This window comes from Diadema antillarum, unplaced genomic scaffold (genome assembly GCF_040938485.1).
Source record: "Diadema antillarum isolate AM-2024a unplaced genomic scaffold, OU_Dant_1.0 seq00000036_RagTag, whole genome shotgun sequence".
In the NCBI taxonomy this organism is placed as follows: Eukaryota; Metazoa; Echinodermata; class Echinoidea; order Diadematoida; family Diadematidae; genus Diadema; species Diadema antillarum.
The window spans coordinates 431,544-452,390 of NW_027271150.1; the positions used below are offsets into that span (position 1 = coordinate 431,544).

At 38.1% G+C, this 20,847-nt stretch overlaps 1 protein-coding gene across 1 annotated transcript; it reads left to right on the forward strand.

The window, feature by feature from the left end:
* The first annotated feature begins 7,921 nt into the window (after nucleotides 1–7,921).
* LOC139725388 (uncharacterized) lies at nucleotides 7,922–16,497 on the forward strand. The gene is made up of 4 exons (XM_071636469.1): nucleotides 7,922–8,166; nucleotides 12,637–13,060; nucleotides 14,654–14,712; nucleotides 15,101–16,497. Exons 2-4 carry the CDS (start codon nucleotides 12,796–12,798, stop codon nucleotides 16,202–16,204), a joined length of 1,428 nt encoding a protein of 475 aa, XP_071492570.1. The 5' UTR covers nucleotides 7,922–8,166; nucleotides 12,637–12,795; the 3' UTR covers nucleotides 16,205–16,497.
* Nucleotides 16,498–20,847: the final 4,350 nt, after the last annotated feature.

A 20,847-nucleotide genomic window follows, 5' to 3' on the forward strand; every position in this document is an offset into this window, starting at 1 on the left:
TTAAATCAATATTTTGTCCCTCAGAAATTAATTTTTTTGCTTAAATTCATCTGAGAGGTCGGACCTGTAAAATGAATATCAATAAAGCTATTGGGATATCCGGGATAATATTAGAAATACGATCCGAAGTTTGATGTAACCCTAAAAACCCCATGTCGCCAGGACAGGAAGTATTCATATAACAAGTTCTTACTTGTTAACATATCATTCAGATCAAATCTTTTGCACCTCATTACATTGCCCCTCGAGTGCCTGAATGAAAAATAATATTACATAACAATATGATGTTTTGATATTTTTCTAAGAAATGATTTATATCGTGTCGCCAAATCACAGTCAGATACGTTACCTTTTTTTTCAGACTCTTGAGAGAAGATCAAAGAAATGCCACATGGCAGTGTAATTTCATGTGTTAAACAAAGTCAACCTAACGCATATATGGAACCATGATTTATTCATTAAATCTCTTGTTACAAAAAATATACTGATCCGAAGCCGCGGAAGCCTCATGTTACGATAAGCTGACATCAGATACGTTACTTAAACTTTGCTTCATTCAGAAAAAAGTATGCTGTAAATAAAAACGAATCTCAGATACTTTTGAATACTTAAGGTAATGATTAATCACACAACAGAAATTGTTTGAGAAAATGAGTATTTTAGTAGATAACACTTGTAGTATGAGAACGGTAACGGCACGTCAGATACGTTACCATAAAAAATGTCAGATACGTTACCAATAAAATGTATCGTGCAGCAAGGTTATCCGCGCCACGCTTTTGCGCGCGGATTTAACCGGTTTACAACGGGCTCTCTTATTATGACTTGCTAAAAGGATAGTTCTAAGAGGAATTAGGAGTTTATTTGAAGAAAATCGGTTTTGAAGTGGCCGATATGTCCAATACTCAAGTAAAAGAATAAGTTTCTAACAAAATGTGGTGGCTCATCTCCTTTTATTTGGATATCTTTCTTGTACTTTATTTTGGACATCTCAGTCACTTCGGGGCCGTTTTCATGAAGTAAATACTTAATTCTTCATAGAGTTATATGCTGCAAAGTATTTCGTGTAAGTGGATTTCGATTATCTTGCAAAAGGTTAAAGGGATTGTATAGTTTTGGTTGAGACCAAATTTCAGGTTTCTAACATTTTTGGTGAGAAAATGAAAAACCTCTTATGAAATATGAAAGAGCATCTAATTCTATGAGGAATTCAACATTTATTTGATGAAAATTGGTTTTGAAATGGCTGAGATATCTAAAAAGGGTGATTCTAATAAAGTGTGGGACCCACACTTTATTACGATCGCTTTGTTTTACTTTGTTTTTGGATGTTTCAGTCATTCCAAACCCAATTTTCATTAAATAAACTTTGAATTGCTCTTAAAATGGTATGCTCTGTACTATTAGTGTTTTCTTGATATCTCGCAAAAAGTTAAAAGCCCAATTCTCATCTCCACCAATATTGTAACATCCCTTTAAAACCTATACTCATCTAAACCAGAAATGTACTATCACTTATTGTGGCATTTACAAAAAGTGCCGTCAGACATGTTACAAATTCATTTTCTTTCTGCTTTGTTGTGTTTGAGTGTGTGCCTGTGTGCGTGTTTTGTTCCACAATAAGATAGAAAGACTTTAGAGGCTGAGTTTTGGTACCCACCTTTTTTTCAACTTCACAGCAAACGCAACTACATGAACGGTCTACCTTTCGTTATTACCTTTCATTATAATGTTGCATCTTATTTACATAAAATGGGGTTAGTATTATGGTTAAAGTCAAGATCACTCCCTTCGTTGCAGGTTCATGTTCTGAAAATTTCGATAGGATTTGATGTTTAACAATTTCTAACGTTTTGCATCAGGTTTTTTAATTATATGTTTGAGTGATCGGGGTTTGATGTAAATTGGTAGTTTATTATGTCAATAAACATAAATACTTTGTCAGATACGTTACCATCGCTTATTGGTTCTTCAGACCTAATTTATTACAGACAGGAACAAAGGAAATTGAATTTATATTTATCACTTGCTTATATCTTTTCCAATTTCATTCTTACCGTCTTCCGTGTATCATAATAACAAAATTTCGGAACTACATCAGAAAAGAAGCATTGTGGAATTGTGCCTGCTTGACTCTCGTATTTCACGTACATCTCAAAGTTTTATTGCAGAATAATCTAATCTTCTATCGATGACGATAATATTTTTATGCCTCCGCCACGAAGTGGTGCCGGAGGCATTATGTTTTCGGGTTGTCCGTCCGTCCGTCCTTCCGTCCGTCCTTCCGTCCGTCCGTAATGAATTTTGTGGACAGGGTAACTATCAAAACCTTTTGAGGTATCCTAATGAAACTTGGCATGTATGTGTATTAGGGGGTGAAGTTGTGCCTATCAACTTTTGGGTACACATGCTCAAGGTCAAAGGTCAAAAGGCCAAGGTCAAATACATAAAATCTTACTATTTCCACCATATCAACGCAATGCCTGAAGATATTTTCTTGAAACTTAGTGTATACATGTATTATCCAATTAAGATTCTCTGGGGAAAGTTTGGGTCATAAGGTCAAAGGTCAAAGGTCAAAAGGTCAAGTGAAAATATTAAAACTTTACCTTTTTTCTCTGTACCTTGGAAATTGTTCAAGATATCTTCATGGAACATAGTATATATACATGTACTGACTGGCAGTGATTATCTAGAGAATTTAGGGTTCATGGGGTCAAAGGTCAGGGGTCAAAGGTCAATGGCAACACTTCAAAATTTTACTATTTCCCTCATGTTTACGCAATGCCAGCAGGATTATTTTTTTTTACACTTGGTGTATGCATGTGTAACCTAATAGAGATTCTCTGGAAAGTTTTTTTTCTTTTGTTTTTGCCTCAAAGGTCAAAAGGTCAAAAACCAAGTGAAAGTGCTGAACTAATTTTTTCCTCCATATCTCGGAAGTGGCTCAAGTTCTCTTGAAACGTACTACATATCTATGCATGTTCTGCCTGACAGTGATTATCTTATGAATTTTAGGGTCAAAGGCCAGGTGAAAATGGTAACAATCTACTATTCAATACAGAAATTGCACTTTTTCTCCATACCTAGAAAATTGCTCAATGCATAAACATATGAATGGGTCAAAGTCAAGTTAAAGTCCTTAAATCCCAAATACAGCATACATGCTCTCCTATTCATCCAATTAAACCTAGGTCAAGGAAGGTGAACATTCAACACATTTGTGACAAACTTGTCATATTAATATTTTGCCAATTTTGTGAAAATGTAATCACACATTGTCCACGTGTACTATCTAGACCTATTAGGAGAATCATGCATTGATGGCGGAGGCATACCAGTCGCCATAGCGACATTTCTAGTTTACGTTTAGAAGTGCGGTGTTTTAACGAAAATAATCATATTGTGATGTTCTTGCAAGTTAAAATGAATATATATTGGCATGATTGGTGTCGGGTTTAAAATTGTATAGTAACGGAACGTCTAATGCGTCAGATACATTACCACACACCGTTCTTCTTTCGATCCGAAATGTATTTAATCTGGCAGAGATGTTACCTGGCATTTGCTATTTATGAGAAGTATAATACTTGTTCATAAAGTTGCATACATAATCAATGATATTATTGTTGTAATTCAAATGCAGGTAAAAAGTTAGATTTATAGGGCAACATATTTCAAGCCGAAATATGTACATGTTCTTGATTTTTATTTAGCCTTCATTTTATAAATTACGATCATTCTTATTACAGATTAGATCAAAGCTGACTCTAAAATGTTTCACGATGCTTGTAGATGTTTAAGCTTGTAGTTTTACATCATCATTGCCATTTTTAAGCACGAAATAAGCAGACAATCAACAGTTTTGTAAGAGGCTACCTCTGGTAACGTATCTGGTACTTGGTTTTAATATGCAAAAAAAGGACTCTACGTTTGGAAATGTTTCTAGGAAAAGTATGGGCTCTCAAAAATAACCCATTGATTGTTTTGTATTCCTAATGGATTGAAGTTTCTGAAATGATGAAAAATAAATGAAATCTCTGATGTTGAATTTTTGTCATTTCTACAACGGTAATTGCACGCTTTATCGGAGAATGGCCCAGGAGATGAAAGGCAGTGGAAGAGAGGTGTAAGTGTAAGGTGTAAATGTAAGTGTTGCATGTGTGTGTTTATTATGTGTGTTGAGGAAAACACAGGCTGTGTAATTATGTGTCTCTGGCATGTGCTTTGTTACTTGTCATAGAAACAGGTATTTGTGAATAGAAATTGAGTTGAGTGGGTCTGAATAAATGGTGTATCTAAAATTTTGGTGTAGGGATGAAGTACCAAATACCCTGGCGATCAGTTAAAGTTAAATCTTAGTTTCCAAACACCTGCAGAAACTGTCAACTTTTGCAAAAAAACAACAACAAAAAAGCTGGAAATGTCGCTACGGCGACTGGTATGCCTCCGCCATAATGCATGATTCTCCTAATAGGTCTGTAGTACATGTGGACAATGTGTGATTACATTTTCACAAAATTGGCAAAATATTGAAATGACATGTTTGTCACAAATGTGTTGAATGTTCACCTTCCTTGACCTATGTTTAATTGGATGAATGGGAGAGCATGTATTTGGGGATTTTAGGACTTTTACTTGACTTTGACCCTTTCATACGTTTATGAGTACTTTTCAAGGTATTATGGAGAAAAAGTGCCATTTCTGTATTGAATAGTAAATTGTTCCATTTTCTTCTGGCCTTTGACCCTTGCACTTTGACCCTAAAATTCAGAAGAGAATCACTGTCAGGCAGAACATGCGTAAACATGTATACAATGTACTAAGTTTCAAGATAACTTGAGCCACTTCGAGATATGGAGGAAGAAGTAAATTTCAGCACTTTCACTTGATCTTTGACCTTTTGACCTTTTACCTTTTGGCAAAGAAAAAAACTTCCCAGAGAATCTCTATTGGGTTATACATGCATGCAACAAGTTGAAAAAATTAACCCTGCAGACAATTGCACATAATAAGGGGGATACTCTGTAAAACGAGGAATGTTCGCGTACATGTTAATTTCGCGAATTTCGCGAGCGGCAAGATTCGCGAAATTTAAATGCACGCAAAAGTTCATGTCTACACTATGTGCATTGAATGACAGTGGCAGTTCGCGAAAATGTCATGCCGCAAAAGAGGCCGTCGGCTCCAATTCGCGAAAAATTCATGCCGCGAATATATCATGTTTTACAGCAGTAAAATTCTGAGGTTTGCCCTTGACCTTTGACCACTGACCTTTGAACCTATGAACCCAAAATTCCCTAGATAATCACTGCCACTCGGTACATGCATATACTATTTTCCATGGAGATACCTTGAACCATTCCCAAGATATGGAGAAAAAAGTGAAATTTTAACTTTACTTGACTTTTGACCTTTGACCTTTGACCTCATGACCCCAAACTTTCAACAGAGAATCTTAATTGGACCTATACATGTATACATTACGTTTCAAGAAAATATCCTCAGGTATTGCGTAGATATGGGGGAGATAGTGAAATTTTGAGCATTTGACCTTGACCTTTTGACCTTTGACCTTGAGCATGTGTACCCAAACGTTGAAAGGCACAACTTCACCCCCTAATACACGTACATGACAAGTTCCATTAGAATACCTCAAAAGGTTTTTTAGTTACGCTGTCCACAAAATTCATTTCGGGCGGACGGAAGGACGGACGGAGTTGGACGGACAACCCTAAAACATAATGCCTCCGGCACCTCTTCGTGGCGGAGGCATAAAAAACAAACTGGACAGATATGAAATACTAGTACTAGTAAGGACTGCATGAAATAATGGTGTGATAACATAATTTCAGTTTGGTAACAATGAAAATATGAATTACTAGCCAAAAAGGTACACATGTAGGCCTACATGTCCAATCGCGGTTACTAGGTAATGTTAAAGATACTAGATTTCTATGAAAAGTACAATGTATCGACAAAAGCTATGTTGAAAGCTGTTTTCTTGTTCGATGCCGCACACTATACGACGTCACAGTCTTGCCAATTTCCAGTCGTACGACTGGGTCTTAACGCCAGTCGTAGAGATTTGACATGTTGAATTTCTACGACCGGTCGTGGGCTTTCAGCCATTCACAATACAGCAAAAGTGCAAGCGCATGCAGTAAAATCTATCGCAGACAGAACAGTCGTAAGCTTCCTCGTAAGGTCAGGTCGGATAGTGTGCGTTGGCAGGTCGTACGACTGGCGGGAGTCGGGATCGAGTCGTGTAGTGTGCGGCGGGCTTAAACTTGAGCATGCGTTGCAGGTTTTCCTGAATGTACTCACAGATTTTTTTTTTTTTAATACACACCCTGGTACATAGACACTCGGGAAGTCATGCGTGTGTGCACATGCAGAGTAGGCACATGCTGCAAGGGTGGGCAGGAACAAGTGAAGAAACATGAGAAACATTTGTAACACTTCCTACTTCGGATCCTAGTATTCGCCACACTTCCTAGTATTCGCCACAGTGAGTTGACCAGACGAAGGCAGGATTATAGACCAACATGTCACATACAACTCAGTTTCTATAACACCTTTGCTACAGTCCTATGGTGTTGCAATTTAATATAAGATATTTTCCACATGTTGAAGGAAATTTTGGCACATCAAGGTGAATTGTCCTACCCCCTCTCAAATACCAGTAACCTAGAATGTATCACATCTTCGGAATTTAATTTCAATTTGCATTGTTGTTTTGGGTTTTACCTTGACAATGACAAAAAATCTACTGTATCTCAGATATCCCGTTGATCTTATTATAGATGGACTACCGCCCTTATGCAATCTAGACACAAGCACACACTAAATAGGTCGTGATTATACGGCATGCAGTGTCGTGCTATTTTTTCCCGAGGAGTCGATATCTCCACGCCCTCGTCGGAGAAATGGCACAACATGTTGAAGTGTACACGCTCCTTTTCATGCCGCACTACTCGCTGTCACGTTGATCAACATGTTGTTGCACTGGGGCCGGCGAAGACTGTTGTTTTCCTCGTAGTCGCCGAGGAAGACTGTTCAAACCAGTTGCTATAAAAACAATTTTGAAACATTCGTCGTGACAAAGATGCTTCAAAAAGCAATTGAACTACGATACAAAACAGCTAAAGTCCAAAAACTGTTCAGGTTTCCTCCAGCTACAGCCGAATTGAACATGTGAGTGATGAGTGAGACTACTTATAAGAATTAACGCCGAGAAAATAGAATTCATTTCTCTTGGATACTGGCTGAAGACATAGACTAAACTCACGTGTATATAAACACGATCCACGTGCCAGCATATCGGGGCGCATTGTCATCGCCCTGCAAAATCGTGCTGTACGCTCAAGAATGTGTCTCTGCACGAGGTCGGTAACTGGACGTACATGTAGGAACCTACACATCCTTATTCACACGCGTGCAGGGCTGCCCAAGGAAACCCAATACGAATGCATATGCATGATAAACGGTCATACTATGGTAGATTTAATTTTAAGCATACTCGTGTTTGGTGCCGCTTTTCGAGAGGACCTGTTTCGTAATTCATGCATTTGCCACATTGTTCAGGACGGATACGATTTCTGGTGAACTGTGTGTGAGCCATTGAAATTTATTGCCGTACTGCCGCTCGCTCTGCTGTGCTGTGGTGCTTGGTTGCCTTGGACAAGAGACCAGAGCCTCTCACGTTAGATCAGGAAAGCTCGTACGGAGAAGCAGGCCCCGTTTTTCATCACCTCCAGCATAATTTCTGCTGACTATAGAACGGTGCAGCAGTGATCTGATTTTTATGCTCAAAACCCTACGACTAGGACATACAGATACAATTACAAGTCTACAACCACGACAACGGAATATTCAACCAGTGCAGTGCAACCGTTTTTACTACCGACTGACACCCACTCGGTGACAGTGCAGTGATTGAGAGACGAAGTAGCCTACTTTGTCGCATGCGGCTCCTGGCTTTGCCTTTTGTGGTCGGCCGTGATGGGTTAATCAGCTGTTAATTGACTGCCTGGAAATCAGTAGTCTAAATACACTACATTTTGCCTGTTTAACAACCAACTTATGCAGCGACATTGACCATGGTGGATAGTCAGGATAAATAACGCATGTGGTCGTGGATCCTATTCCTGCAGGCGATGGCAGGTAAGACTAATGTTAGTCGGTATAAACTGTTACTAGTTCAAAAGTTAGATTCTACTAGAGTCTACTGTTGGTTCAAGTGTTCTAGTAGTAAATTTAAATTGAATTGTTTTACTTTCTAGTCTGCTTGTAGTAACGTTAACCAGTTGAGTTAGATCTTTTGTTAATGTTACTTCGATCTAGTAACCATACTGTCGACTTGGTTGTGACACTGAAAGTGAGAGATACTCTTGGTGCTTAAAGATCTTAGAAATATCCTGTATAGACTACTAGATTGGCCCAGTGATGTGTTCGGAGCATTCGGTCGTGTTTAGTGGCTTTTCTATCATTACGTACTGAGTAGCTATTCTAGACGTCTGATATATATAAATAAATTCAGTAAACCCTGGCCTGGCCTGGCCAATCGAGGAGCCTGGCTGGCCGCTTTTTATGCATGCAGTGCAGCTAGCTAGCCTAGCTGGCCAGTAGTCTGCTGCTACACATGCTGCAAGTATGCCTAGCGCGTCCGATCATTGCAAGTCAGGCGACCTCGCACTCGCGGAATTGTCACGTTACGGTACACGAGACACGGCGCCTTGGCTCCACAGTCTCGTCGATTTCGCGGAGGTTCGCTGGCGCATTTCTGCTTGCTCGCGCGTGTGTCGCCGCGTGCTTTAAATTGTTTGTGGCTTCTCTCATTACCTCGACATACAATATAAATTACATCTGGAAGAAGGGAAGATAGATAATGTGTTTCTCATCCAGCGGAATCGACGTCACGCGCTTGTATCCCGTCTACTGCAGTAGAATGAATTTCTTTATAGAATACTGAAATGGTATACAATATTCGAATAATTTGTCTGCACCTTTTGGCTTTACCTCCAACATGATTGGTAAAGTGTACAACGAACACTGTATAGTTGTAGGTATAGAAACACATGGCACAGTGACAAAATTGATTGATCACCAGCATTTCCATCAGCTTTTAATCAGTTCCCATGGCAACCATGCACCATGTGGTGATTTAAATTTAGGCTTAAATTGATTTTACTGCCATTCAAATGTTTAGAAGTTTTCTGTTTTGTTTTGTTTTGTTTTGTTTTTAGCTCTTTCTACAAACCACTAGTTCAGTTCACTTGATGTACTTTGATACAAATTGTGAAATTTTTACTGGGACATTGGTTTGTTTCAATGTTTGTCTTTGTCATTGCTCTGCCAAAATCTGTCCTGCATCCAGGTACTACACTGCGTACAATTTTATGCCACATGAGGTTTAGATGGGATAACCTGTACATATAGCTTTTTTTGAGAGAGAGAGGGAGCTTTGTCAGGGAATTACAGTGAAACTAAAATATATTTAAATTAAAGGGATAGTACAGTTTTGGTTTAGGTGGGGCTTCAGGTTGTCAATGTTATATTCAATGATTATATTCTTGAGGTACAGGTAATTAAAAACCTCATAAAACATGAAAGAGCATATAATTCTAAGAGCAATTCAAAGTTTATTTGATGAAATTTGGCTTTGAAGTGGCTGAAATATCCAAAAAGCAATCCTGACAAAAGATGAGACCAACCTTTTATGAGGACCACTTTGTTTTACTTTGTTTTGGATATCTCGGCCATTTCAAAACAGATTTTCATCAACTAAACTTTGAATTCCTCATAGAAGTGTATACTCTTTAACGTGACATTGAGTGGTTTCTAAGTATCTCGCAAAAAGTTAGAAGCTGAATCCTCGCCTCAACCATGAAAAATAAGAATCTTTCCTTGGTTTGTTTGGTTGTTGTTTTTATGATTCAACAAAAACAGACCTACAATTGTACCATGTCTCGCACCAACAGCATGTATGGCGTGTGATTCTCACCCCCCCCCCCCCCCCCATATCAACCCATCTCACACTCGGTTGCCCAGTAATCATTTTCTCATGCCTCCTCCTCCCCCCCCCCCCCCCCCAAAAAAAAAAAATAATAATAATAATAATAATAAAATAAAAAATATATAAAAATGAAATAAATAAAAGTAAAAATAAAAATAAAATGAATAAATAAATAAATTGATTAATTAATTAATAAATAGATAAAAAAGAAGGAAAGAAATGCTGCAGTTACAGACAAACGTTGGCTGAGAAGCCTGCTGGGTGAGTTAGGTAAACTTACAATGTAGTCTTATTCTTTTTGTTGACTAGAGTATACCAGGTACACATGACTGTGGCCTGTAGGGATTTGTTTTTTTATTTCATTTCTGAATAGATAATCCAAAGAGGTCTCTACAAGTCTACTAAGTCGTGTCAGTCATCTACATCTACTAAGTCATGTTAGTCAGTCATTCTAGACCCATTCACCATATAGACCAAGATTTGGGCAAAAAAAATGTTCAAATGATGTCTTGGAGGACCATCTTTCATAACAAATAGATGAGAATTACAGTATGCAAGTAATACACGAAAGTGTGCACCAAATTGTACAATTTCTATTTTCAAGATAAAAAAGCTCAATACAGTGGTGGGGGCATCCGCTCCACCCTGCCCCTTCATTCTTCTGCTTAAAATCACAATTTCTCACTCCCAGCCAGTTGAAAAACTTGGTATCTCTACAAAAATAAAATAACTGAATAAAAATATACAGGTGTAGCTCACCAAATACTAAGGAAGTACAATTTAACTTTATACTCTTAATATGAATTAATGTGACCTAAATGATCAACACTGCACTGTGCATACTTGGGTACCCGGTACCCACTATTGATTGGCTTACCTGTTTGTGTAGATCTACTTTTAAATTTAGTTTATAAACCAAAATGTTCACAGATAGGAGCAGTGAATGTAACACCCAAGCCAGGTTGGCAAGAAGATACCATTGTACAGTACTTCCATACACCAACAGGGGTTTTGCTGGGTAGACAGCAGAGTAGACAATCCAAGATACAATATTTTGCACAATGACTTGTGTGCACTGAATTATCACAAATGGTGCCTCCAAGATATGAAAGATTTTTTTCTTTTTCCAAATCATGTGTTGCCAAACAAATTGATAAGATTAATGTGAAGTGTTGGTGCAGATATTCAACTTGTGAACAGACATGCCTTGATCCAAAACAAGAAAAACAACTTTGTGTCTGAGAGGGTCAAAGACCAATCCTTTGTCAGTCAAGTGGCCATGAGTGGTTTATGGCACATGATAGTACATGTGTAGTGATTGCATTGAAAAGAGGAAACCATTTCAGTTGACTCTGTGCAGCAGTTGATGTGCGGTACGTGTAGGGGTTTTTTTTTTCTTCTTTTTTGTCAGTTTGTTTTTTCTAGTTTCTTTGCTTCATATAGGATTACTGGAACATATGGCAAGCAAAATCATTCATGTGCTTTTATTTTTCGCGACTGGTTTCTCGTTGTGCGAAATGCACGAAAAATTTCAACACTGAAAAATTCCATTTTCACAGTATTTCTCTTTGCACATTGAAAATGGCTTGATTTGAAATCTACAGATACAGTGTAGGCCTAAGTAACTAGTAATTTTCAAGTGACTTAGGCTCCTACAATTTTGTAATGCCAGTGCTTGCTGAAATTACTGTATTGTATTTTGGAACTAGAAAGTGTAGTGTCACTGCCATCTCATTATCAGGTGCAGATCCAGGAATCCCATAAGGGGGGGGGGGGGGCGCACGCACTCCCCCCTCCATTTTTTTTCCCATTTATTTCTTTTGTTTTAACAAAAAAATAAAGGGGGGCGCCCAGTGCGCTACCCCCTGGCTCCGCCACTGATTAGGATATTTGTATGGAAATTATTTTTTTTAAGCAGATTGAATCTAAGTTTAAATTGGAGTGAGTGTCTATCAATTCTTTCATTTCTTTGTAAAAGCTGTAGACATACTTCATGTGAATTGATGAATCTTCTAATGTGATGAAAAACTTGAAAGTCCATGTATAGTGTACTGTAGAACCAGAATTTTTTTACACACATTTTTATTTCGTGAATTTCGCAAGAGCCAAGATTCACAAAATTCAAATGAACCTGAAAGTTCTTGTCTACACTACATGTACAAGTTGTATGCTTTGGATGACAGTGTGACAATGTGAGGACTCAGGGTTTAATCTTATCTCAGATTTGTTTTACTCTGCCCGAAAACCCACTTTTCAGACTTTTTGGCAATTCAAATTCAAATTCATTGAGATGTCCACAGTTTGAATGCACTTCGGACTTTTTTTTTTTTGTATAAGTTTCAGTATTTTCATATTGTGTTGTGTTTTTTTTTGCCAGTACTCTCACACCCCAGAGTATTGCTAACATACACACATTTGTGAAATTGAATTTATCCAAATAATTTATCAAATTTTTTATCATATAAATCAAGTTTGCTTCTGCAATATGACTTTTTGAACACAAATTTTTGCGTCTGAACAAGGCTTACATGTTGTACGTTCCGTGGAATATAAACTTGGGACCATTTGGCACTTTATACAGTTTCTAAAATGCCAATGTGCATTTTGTTTTCTCTCAGATGTGTAGATGATGAAATGGCATCTCGCACACCACAGCCATCATCAAGTCAACCACCACCTATTGAAGATTTTGAAGCCGTAAGCTGGGATGAACTGCCCCATGACAATTCAGACAAGATGCGAGAGAACGCAACACCAGACGCTGGGAGAGGACTCTGATGGAGAGAGGGGGCCATCCTCGCACCCAGACCACGCCCAGATATGAGACAGAACCCTCCAGTACTCTTTTCGACCCCTTCCCTGGTGCCTTGTCAGAGCCGGAGGGTCAGGGTGAAGACCTGCTGTTGGCAGGACAATCCACCTCTGGGGCTAGCCCATCTGATATACTGATAGCAGAAGATGGGATGAATCCAATGCCAGCCGCGAGTCCCTCCTGTGATTCGTCACTCGGTGACTCTAGGTCACCTGATGTCCTCTGGAGAGGTGAGTTGATGTAGCAATAACAAAGGGTCTGTGGCACAGTTATTGTTTGGGTGAAAGAATGCCCTCATATGTACATGTACAGTGGACTCCTGTTATAACGAAGACCTCGGGACCGGCAGTTTTCTTTCCTAATATCGAAATTTTGTTGCGACCGAATAAACAATAAGAATACAAAGAGTGGATAATGTTGCGGCCAGAATTTTTACTTCATTGTAACCGGAATTTTGTTATAACCGTGTTTGTTATAACGGGTTATAACCGTGTTTGTTATAACGGGAGTGCACTGTAATCTAAATCGCCAAAAATCAAGATGAGCATAAAGCACCAAATAAAGTGAGCTGTGTTTCAGGCTGAAATTCTATCTGTTTTAACTTCACTGACACTCTTTCTGTTACTTTAAGTTTCCCATGAATGCTCGCGATTGGTTTCAGCTATTCATGTTTAAAAACTAACCTGTTATTTTTGCGATCAAAATATGCAGTAGTTTGATATCTTAAGCTCAAAAGTCACTGCATTAAAGGTGTAGGCATGCGTAGTTCTTCTCTGATAGATTTTCCCAGTTTTGTTGGCAGTTTACATTTGTGTTCATCCTTGTGTTGCTATTTTCGAAATTGATACTGTGATCACCTTTCTATCCCATGCTAACAAAAGATATTTTCTTCTTTTTAGCAGAGCTGAGTGAAATGCAAGTAGATGAAGACCTTTTTGAAGACGGATGTGGCGCGCGGAAGAAAGAGCCAGCTCAATCAATGAATAACAACCCACTTTTTGTCTCCAAATAGGAGACTTGATCTTGCCTCAAGAAACATGTGGAGGCAACAATTGCACTGTGGAAGCACAGTGCAGATTTACTTAGGGGATAGCAGGGGTGACCAATGTAGTACAATTTTGGGTGCACAAGGGTGAATGCAGGAGAATATAAACTGTAGTGTGGTGTCAATAGTAGGCTGCCAGCTTTCTCCATAACAAAACTGGTCTGTTATTTAGTTTGTGTTTTTTTTAGTTGAATTATTGAATACACTATGTATGTGCAGAGAATGTGGCTCACACTATGCTCAGAAAGTACTAAGTCAGGCAGATTACTATCCTGTACAGTTTTAAGTTGTAATGTTTAGATAGCAATTCCTTGCCCATTAGTTATATTGTTTATTGAGGGACCTTCACTATTTCTCTGTTCTTAATGTATGCTTGCATTAGTTCAAAGTCTAGAATTAAAGTAAATTGATTGGAGGATTTTTTATGTTTTTTGCTTAATCTGAAAAGGATATTGTGAAGAAAGGTGAGAGGTTGTAGCACATCTCAAGAAAGCTTGCAAAGCTCTGTAGTAACCTGTATTTTACAAGAAAGAGACCTCCAAACAGACAGCAATGATGATTTTTTTTTTGACTGGCAGCAATCCACATGTGTCATGCTGCAGCGTCTATATTGTTATATTGGAAATATTATGCTATTCTACAGATATTTGTGTGCTCCTTTTTCAGTATCTGCACATCAGTAGTTGCTTTCTTTGAACTATATGTACATTTACGACGCATATCATAGTGAGTCCCATCATGTTGATGATTAAATTTGTTTGTATTTCCAAATTTACAGATAGCTGCGTCTCAGATATGTCTGAAACATCCTCATCTGGTTCTGCTAATTGCTCTACAGTAAGTGAGAAAGAGATTTTAGAGTGGTCTGTTCAGAAGACCATTCATTCATACTTAACTGATTGTTGACTGGTGATAATTTCTAGTCACAGTATGAATAAGTGTGAATAAGTGCTTTCTTTTAAATAATGTGCCGTCTACTCACAATTGCTATAGTACAGTGGAATTCTTAAACTCGCTTTGTTCATCGAAGTCTTGCCACTAATTTCCAAATTCATTATCGTATTCAAGATGCGAATTATGCATTCCACAGAGCTTGAACTCTATACTCAAGTATTACAACCCTTAGTAGAATCTACGATAAATCTATTGCTGTGAATTTCTTCGCCATTTCAGATTACAAGGTACCCCATTTTCTTATCCAATTGCTTGTACTTTTCATTTCCAGACATCACCAAAGGATGAATCCAATGGAAGTGCGTTGACTGGGCATAGTTCCAGTGGGATGAACAGTGATCAGGAGAAGCAGAAAAAGATCACCCAGGCAACCTTTGACAAAGTGCTAGTGGATGCCAACCAGAGGAGACAAATACGAAACAAGGCCAGGAACACTGGCACTGACTCCGGCTCCGACTCAAGTTCTGGAAACATGGATATGAGAACGGTAATAAGCACTTCCGCCAATGCCATGAAGCTCGAGTCTACGTCGGATTCCTCCGGCATTGGGGCTAACTACCCATCTTCGGTCCAGTGCGACCTCGAGTTGCCGGGCCCATCGCGCCCCCAATTGCTGCAGAGTGGGGTGACCAACAGCAGTACTGGAGTCTCCACCATGTATAACAGCCAGGGGAACAAGGTGTCAGACGAGAGTAAACAGGAAAGCATGTCTAGCGGTAGCAGTGGGAACCGCAAGAGGCATATTCCGTGGTCAATAGCAAGACACTACTACCAGACCAAGCGAGCAGCCATGTCACCCGAAACCCAAAATGCAGCAGACGAAACCAACTCCGAATTCAGTTCAGTCGCACTGAAGCGCCCAGCACAAACAGATCGCAAGCGAAAGCGATTCCATCGCACTTTTACCGCCTTGCGTCAGTGTGGCCTGCTGGATCTTACGATGCAAACGGCCTCCCTCATGGAACAAAACACAAAGCTGCAGAAGCAGCTGAGTGACTTGCATCGCCAAGCACATGTAATGTACCATACTGTTACCCACTTCTCCAAAATCCAGCCCAATGCATTTGGCACTCCTGAGGCAAAGAAAGTTATGGACGGCCTTAAGGCAATGGTGGACAAGAATCCTGCAAATATGGTTGACATGTCATCCTTCGAGTCCACGTCAAGGACATCACCTGCCATTGACAGTGGCGCATTTACTCTCAGCAACTTGCCCCTGTCATTTGTGGAGGGTTCGACATCATCGACATTCATGAACCCTGGTCCTGTGGGATCCCAAGAGACCAGCACCCAAAGAACTAGTGCTGAGAATGCCATGCAGTCATCTGGAGTCTCAGTCTCTGCAAATTCCAGCACATCAAGTCCCAAGCAGTGACTCTGCTTCCAGTGTTCCCATTTTTAGTCCTGAATGTCATTTTCCCATAGGTACCTCCAGCCTAAAGCTATCTAGTATTGGGGTGAGTTAGTTGCTCACATTTGTCTATTACTAGTGCTGTGGTCCAACTGTTATCATCCAAGAATTGCTGTTGCCTTATCCTTGTGTATGTTTTAGCCTGTTTTGCAGTAGCGTATTTCAAAGGCCCTCGCACCTGTGTTAGTGCTGACAATTACAAGCGAAGTGAGCAGGAGCCAAATGCCTCATGCAAAAGCCTTCTGAGATCGGCAAATGTGATTATTATTAATGAGCTGGCAGGAAGCTTAATTTGCACACAACACCTACTGAACAATTTAATCAATGAATACTGCAGTTCTGCAATTCAGCTAATGGAATTGTTAGATTTTCCAATTGGCTGTCATAAGCTTCTTGGAATAGAGCTTCACTGATTGGTTGTGGTCTTTACTACTGAATGCTGGTAGCAAACTGAAATATTCAAAGGCATATTAAAAGTTCAGAAATGCTGATGGTTCTCAAAACGTCCTCTCACTGATGGCTTGATGCTGTCTTACATGAGACCTACTGCTCACTTCTCTTGCAGATACTACGGTGAAAGTGCCTTTGACAAAGGCTAGTGTTGCGCAGGACAAAGAGTATGCCAAGGAACACTCTGTTTTGAGGGTTTTTTTTGTGTCAGTGTGGAATTGTGATGTGTCATATTTATCTTTCTCATGTGTGTACATTCATTGACGATAACCCTATTCCAGGAGATGACAGCATTGACAAACCTGAAATATGCCAAGATGGCCAATGCTAAGAAGGCACAAAAGTGTTTGTGCAATAGGACTCTGACCCATGTACACATTTGTATGTATAACATCTTGTTTCTACAAGATGCTACCTTTTTTTTTTCATCCTGAGGCAGTCAGTCAAATCAAAAGTTGCTTGTTCTCGTGTCAAGATATTAATGTAAGATGGTTCTAGCATCAGTACAGCAAATGTGACGTACTAAATTGTATTCAGTGTGATAACTGTTTGTTGTTGTGTGTTATTATCATTTTTTTTTTATTTCTAGGATTCATTTAGAATGTGCACTTAAATCAAAAGAGGAATTGAACAAAGACAAATACCAAAATCAGTGATCTTCTGATCTTTGTCGGAGGTTCTTCAGAAGGAGTAATCGAAGATGAAATTTATTTATTGTTTCTTTCAAGCTTGAGAAAGAAAGTACAATACTGTAATATTGGGAAAAAAAAGGTAGAACATAAATCTTCTCCCACTGACAATAATGTCAATTGCGGACTGTGCTCCTTTGAAAAGATATTTCTTCCTGCTGTAGGCTTCACTATGTTTTGAATGGTAGTACAAACCATTTCTGTATGGAATAAAAGTATTCAGCATGCTATTGTGCTATTAAAAAGATGTAAGGAATCCCGATGCAACAAAATTCCCCCCTGAAAGTGCTTGCTATTCATATTGAATGTCATTTTTTAATGTGAAGTATAAGTCTGCTTTCATGGGTTCCTCTGTAATGCAGTACAAATACTTTTCCCATTTGGCCTTGTAATTCAGTGGCACAGGTTGAAAGAATGTTATATTGACAGAATTGCCACATTTGTTCATATCTTATACTTTGACTAGGGAAAAAGATGTGTGAAGGTGATTTTTCTTTCCTTCAGAATTCGACACTGAGTAATAACTTGAATGCATTGACTAATGAGGTACCACTCCTCATACATTGCACCAAAACATTATATGGTGTATGCTTCTGTACATTTTCTATCATCATAGGATAACCTGATGTGTGGGCAGGTGCTGTTCAACAATATTTCATTGAGAACATGAGATTCAAACATACATTGTACGTGTACCTCTCAAATTTTTGAAAGTGTCAGAACCTGTTGACATGAAAAGAATTTCATTCAGGAAGAAAAAGTGAATTGTCTTCTTGTAGCGTCATTATTTCGAGTTTCAAATTGTACTGACATATATTTTTGCTGTGGATCAGAAATAATCGTGTGAAACAACCATATTCTTTCAGTCAACTGCAGATGGTATCTCTCCCGCCCCCTTGAATATTTCCAGAACTGTTAAATTGTATATATGTATTATGTTTTACAGAGTTGGCAATTCTTTACATCTACTTCATCACAGAAAAAGAAAAAGAAAAAGATGCTGCAATCAGGACTCGTTTAGATTATAAAGTTTAATGGATGATTTTTGACATGTAATATGAAATTGTACCAGCACCTGTAATGTGATGAGGTTTATCTTTGCATTATGTATCCATACCCTCACTGTAGTCAAGTAGCAAATATGGATATTCCTACAAGATCAAGACAAAATCATAGGTTTAAAAGAGTGCAAATGTGTGATGTCTATTCAGAATGAGTGACAAATTTACTGGTTATCATTTCTTTTCTGCAAAGGAAATATTACTTCAGAATGACAAGGTTTTACTGGTTTGTGCTTCCAGTGTCCATCAAGGTTTTGTGCACTAAACAGATTGTCATACCAATTCTTTTTTCACATGATGGTGTTGTGTTTTGTTTGAAGGTTATGTGTTATCGTGTCAATGTCATAATGTTTACATTATGTTTCAGGGGAGGTGAGTGCACTTCCGTTGAGCACGACCAATGTACACCATGGACGAAGAAAGACGTGTTTACTGTGTTTCCTGTAAGATATTTTCTTTTACATTCATTCAATCCATTGATTGCTGTTGTTTTCATTGCCAGTGTGATGAGTTGTACCACTTTTACTTTCCACCTTCATGCGTCTACTCAACACGCACAAAACATGCACATACTGTGCTGGTATGTGAAAAGAGATAAGAGCAAAGTTAATGAATAGAGCTGTTATTTGCAAACCAGCATTTGCACACTCTCTATCCATTTCCTAATGGTTATTGTCATCTGAAAAGCAGCTGTTAAGTTTGCAAGTCAAACTGCCTTCAAGTCCTTGAAATGGGAAACTTTGTGACCCATGTCCCCATGTCTTGTAAAGCCAAAGGAAATACAAAAATTGGTATCCCAAAGGGACGAATTGATGTGAGTATTGCATAGCATTACATAACAATTTGTACTTGTCAGAGCCCTTGTTTGCCAATGATAAATTAAGCTATTCCAGCAATCTTATGCACTTCCAAGTTTGCCAGTAGCCCAAAATGACGGTTTTCAAGAAGATGTGTTAATTTCAAAGCCACACAGAGCATAATTTACTGTTCAAGGGTACCCATGATGCTTTGCAGTCAAGTGATCTGCTACATGTACCCACATGTATACATTTACAATTGTTGTGTATTTGTGTAAGAAGACAGTTCTTTTTCCCATCTGTGTTTTCCTTTTTCATTGACAAATGTACTTTTTTGTTTGGTACAGTTTTCTATGCATCGATGTACATTTGGCTGGCAGTTGTCGTACTGTGGCACTGTGAAGTGTGTTTGAACGGAATGTGCCCTTTTTAACGAAAGTGATCATCAGATCAAAGAGAACAACATCACTTCAGATAACTCTTATCAGTGTTAGTCATGTGTATAGATTTCAATAGCTCCTAGAAATGATTGGCAGGTCATTGCTATTGTTATCAAAGAAATGATTGAGGAAGAGCAAGAAATGACAATATTTTCAAATACTGTATGATTCGAATGTGTTTTTGTTTGTTAACCTTAAGTATTGTGTAGGCAGTTAAAAACACGTCTCACAGTATAAATAGAAGTATTTGATGTACAATTGTTGTTACCTGCTTGAAAACTGATGCCAGATAGCTGGTTAATGTTAAAGCCACAATTGTGCACTTGTAAATAATTAAAGTAAATATCTAAATTAAAACATTTCCTATGAAAATGCAAAATCCTTGTGTGAATACCTCATTTGTTTTTGCGAGCTCATCCAGAAATCTGTCAACAAAGGAGATACTGCATGAAGATGTTTGATGTGGATCATGTGGGAAAATAATTCATGCATTTTATACGTGAACATGAGTTGACATGTCAATACATTACATGTACTTACCATATATATATATGAGTATACATATATATACAATGTATATATATTTATATATGTACAACAGTATGTATGTATATATACATATATATATATATATATATATATATATATATATATATATATAATGTATTGCAGAGCGCAAGACAGATGGTATAGATATATCTATATATATATCTATATATATATATATGTACATATATATATATATAATACACTGTACATATATATACAAGTATATATATATATGTATATATACATATATATTGTACATTGAGTGTGTGCGAATGAATAAACAAAAAGATCTAGTTTCAACTAATGTCTTCAGGTCACATTTAAAGCTGTTGCAATACACACAATTTGTCGAACAAGGAGTTTATAAGTTCTATTTTTCCAAAGAGTGTGAAATTTCTCCCTTTCCATAAAATCTCAGAATTGCATTCTATGCACTTTTATGTCCAATTTAAAGGGGAAGGCTAGTAACTGATCAGTGGGAATCAGTGGAAATGCTGGGAGATGATTGTTCCAATTCTTATGGGATTCATTCAAGAGTTCATTGTATATCTATTGTTGTGTGAAAATGATTTGCTTCAGAATGGTCTCATATTCAAGTAATGTGCAGTTTAATGCTTCCAG

Excerpts from the sequence above, each read along its gene's own strand:
- LOC139725388 (XM_071636469.1), top strand. The coding sequence starts at position 12,796 with ATGGAGAGAGGGGGCCATCCTCGCACCCAGACCACGCCCAGATATGAG. Across the intron at positions 13,061-14,653 it reads ACCTGATGTCCTCTGGAGAG|ATAGCTGCGTCTCAGATATG; the intron begins GTGAGTTGATGT and ends CCAAATTTACAG. Across the intron at positions 14,713-15,100 it reads GTTCTGCTAATTGCTCTACA|ACATCACCAAAGGATGAATC; the intron begins GTAAGTGAGAAA and ends TTTCATTTCCAG.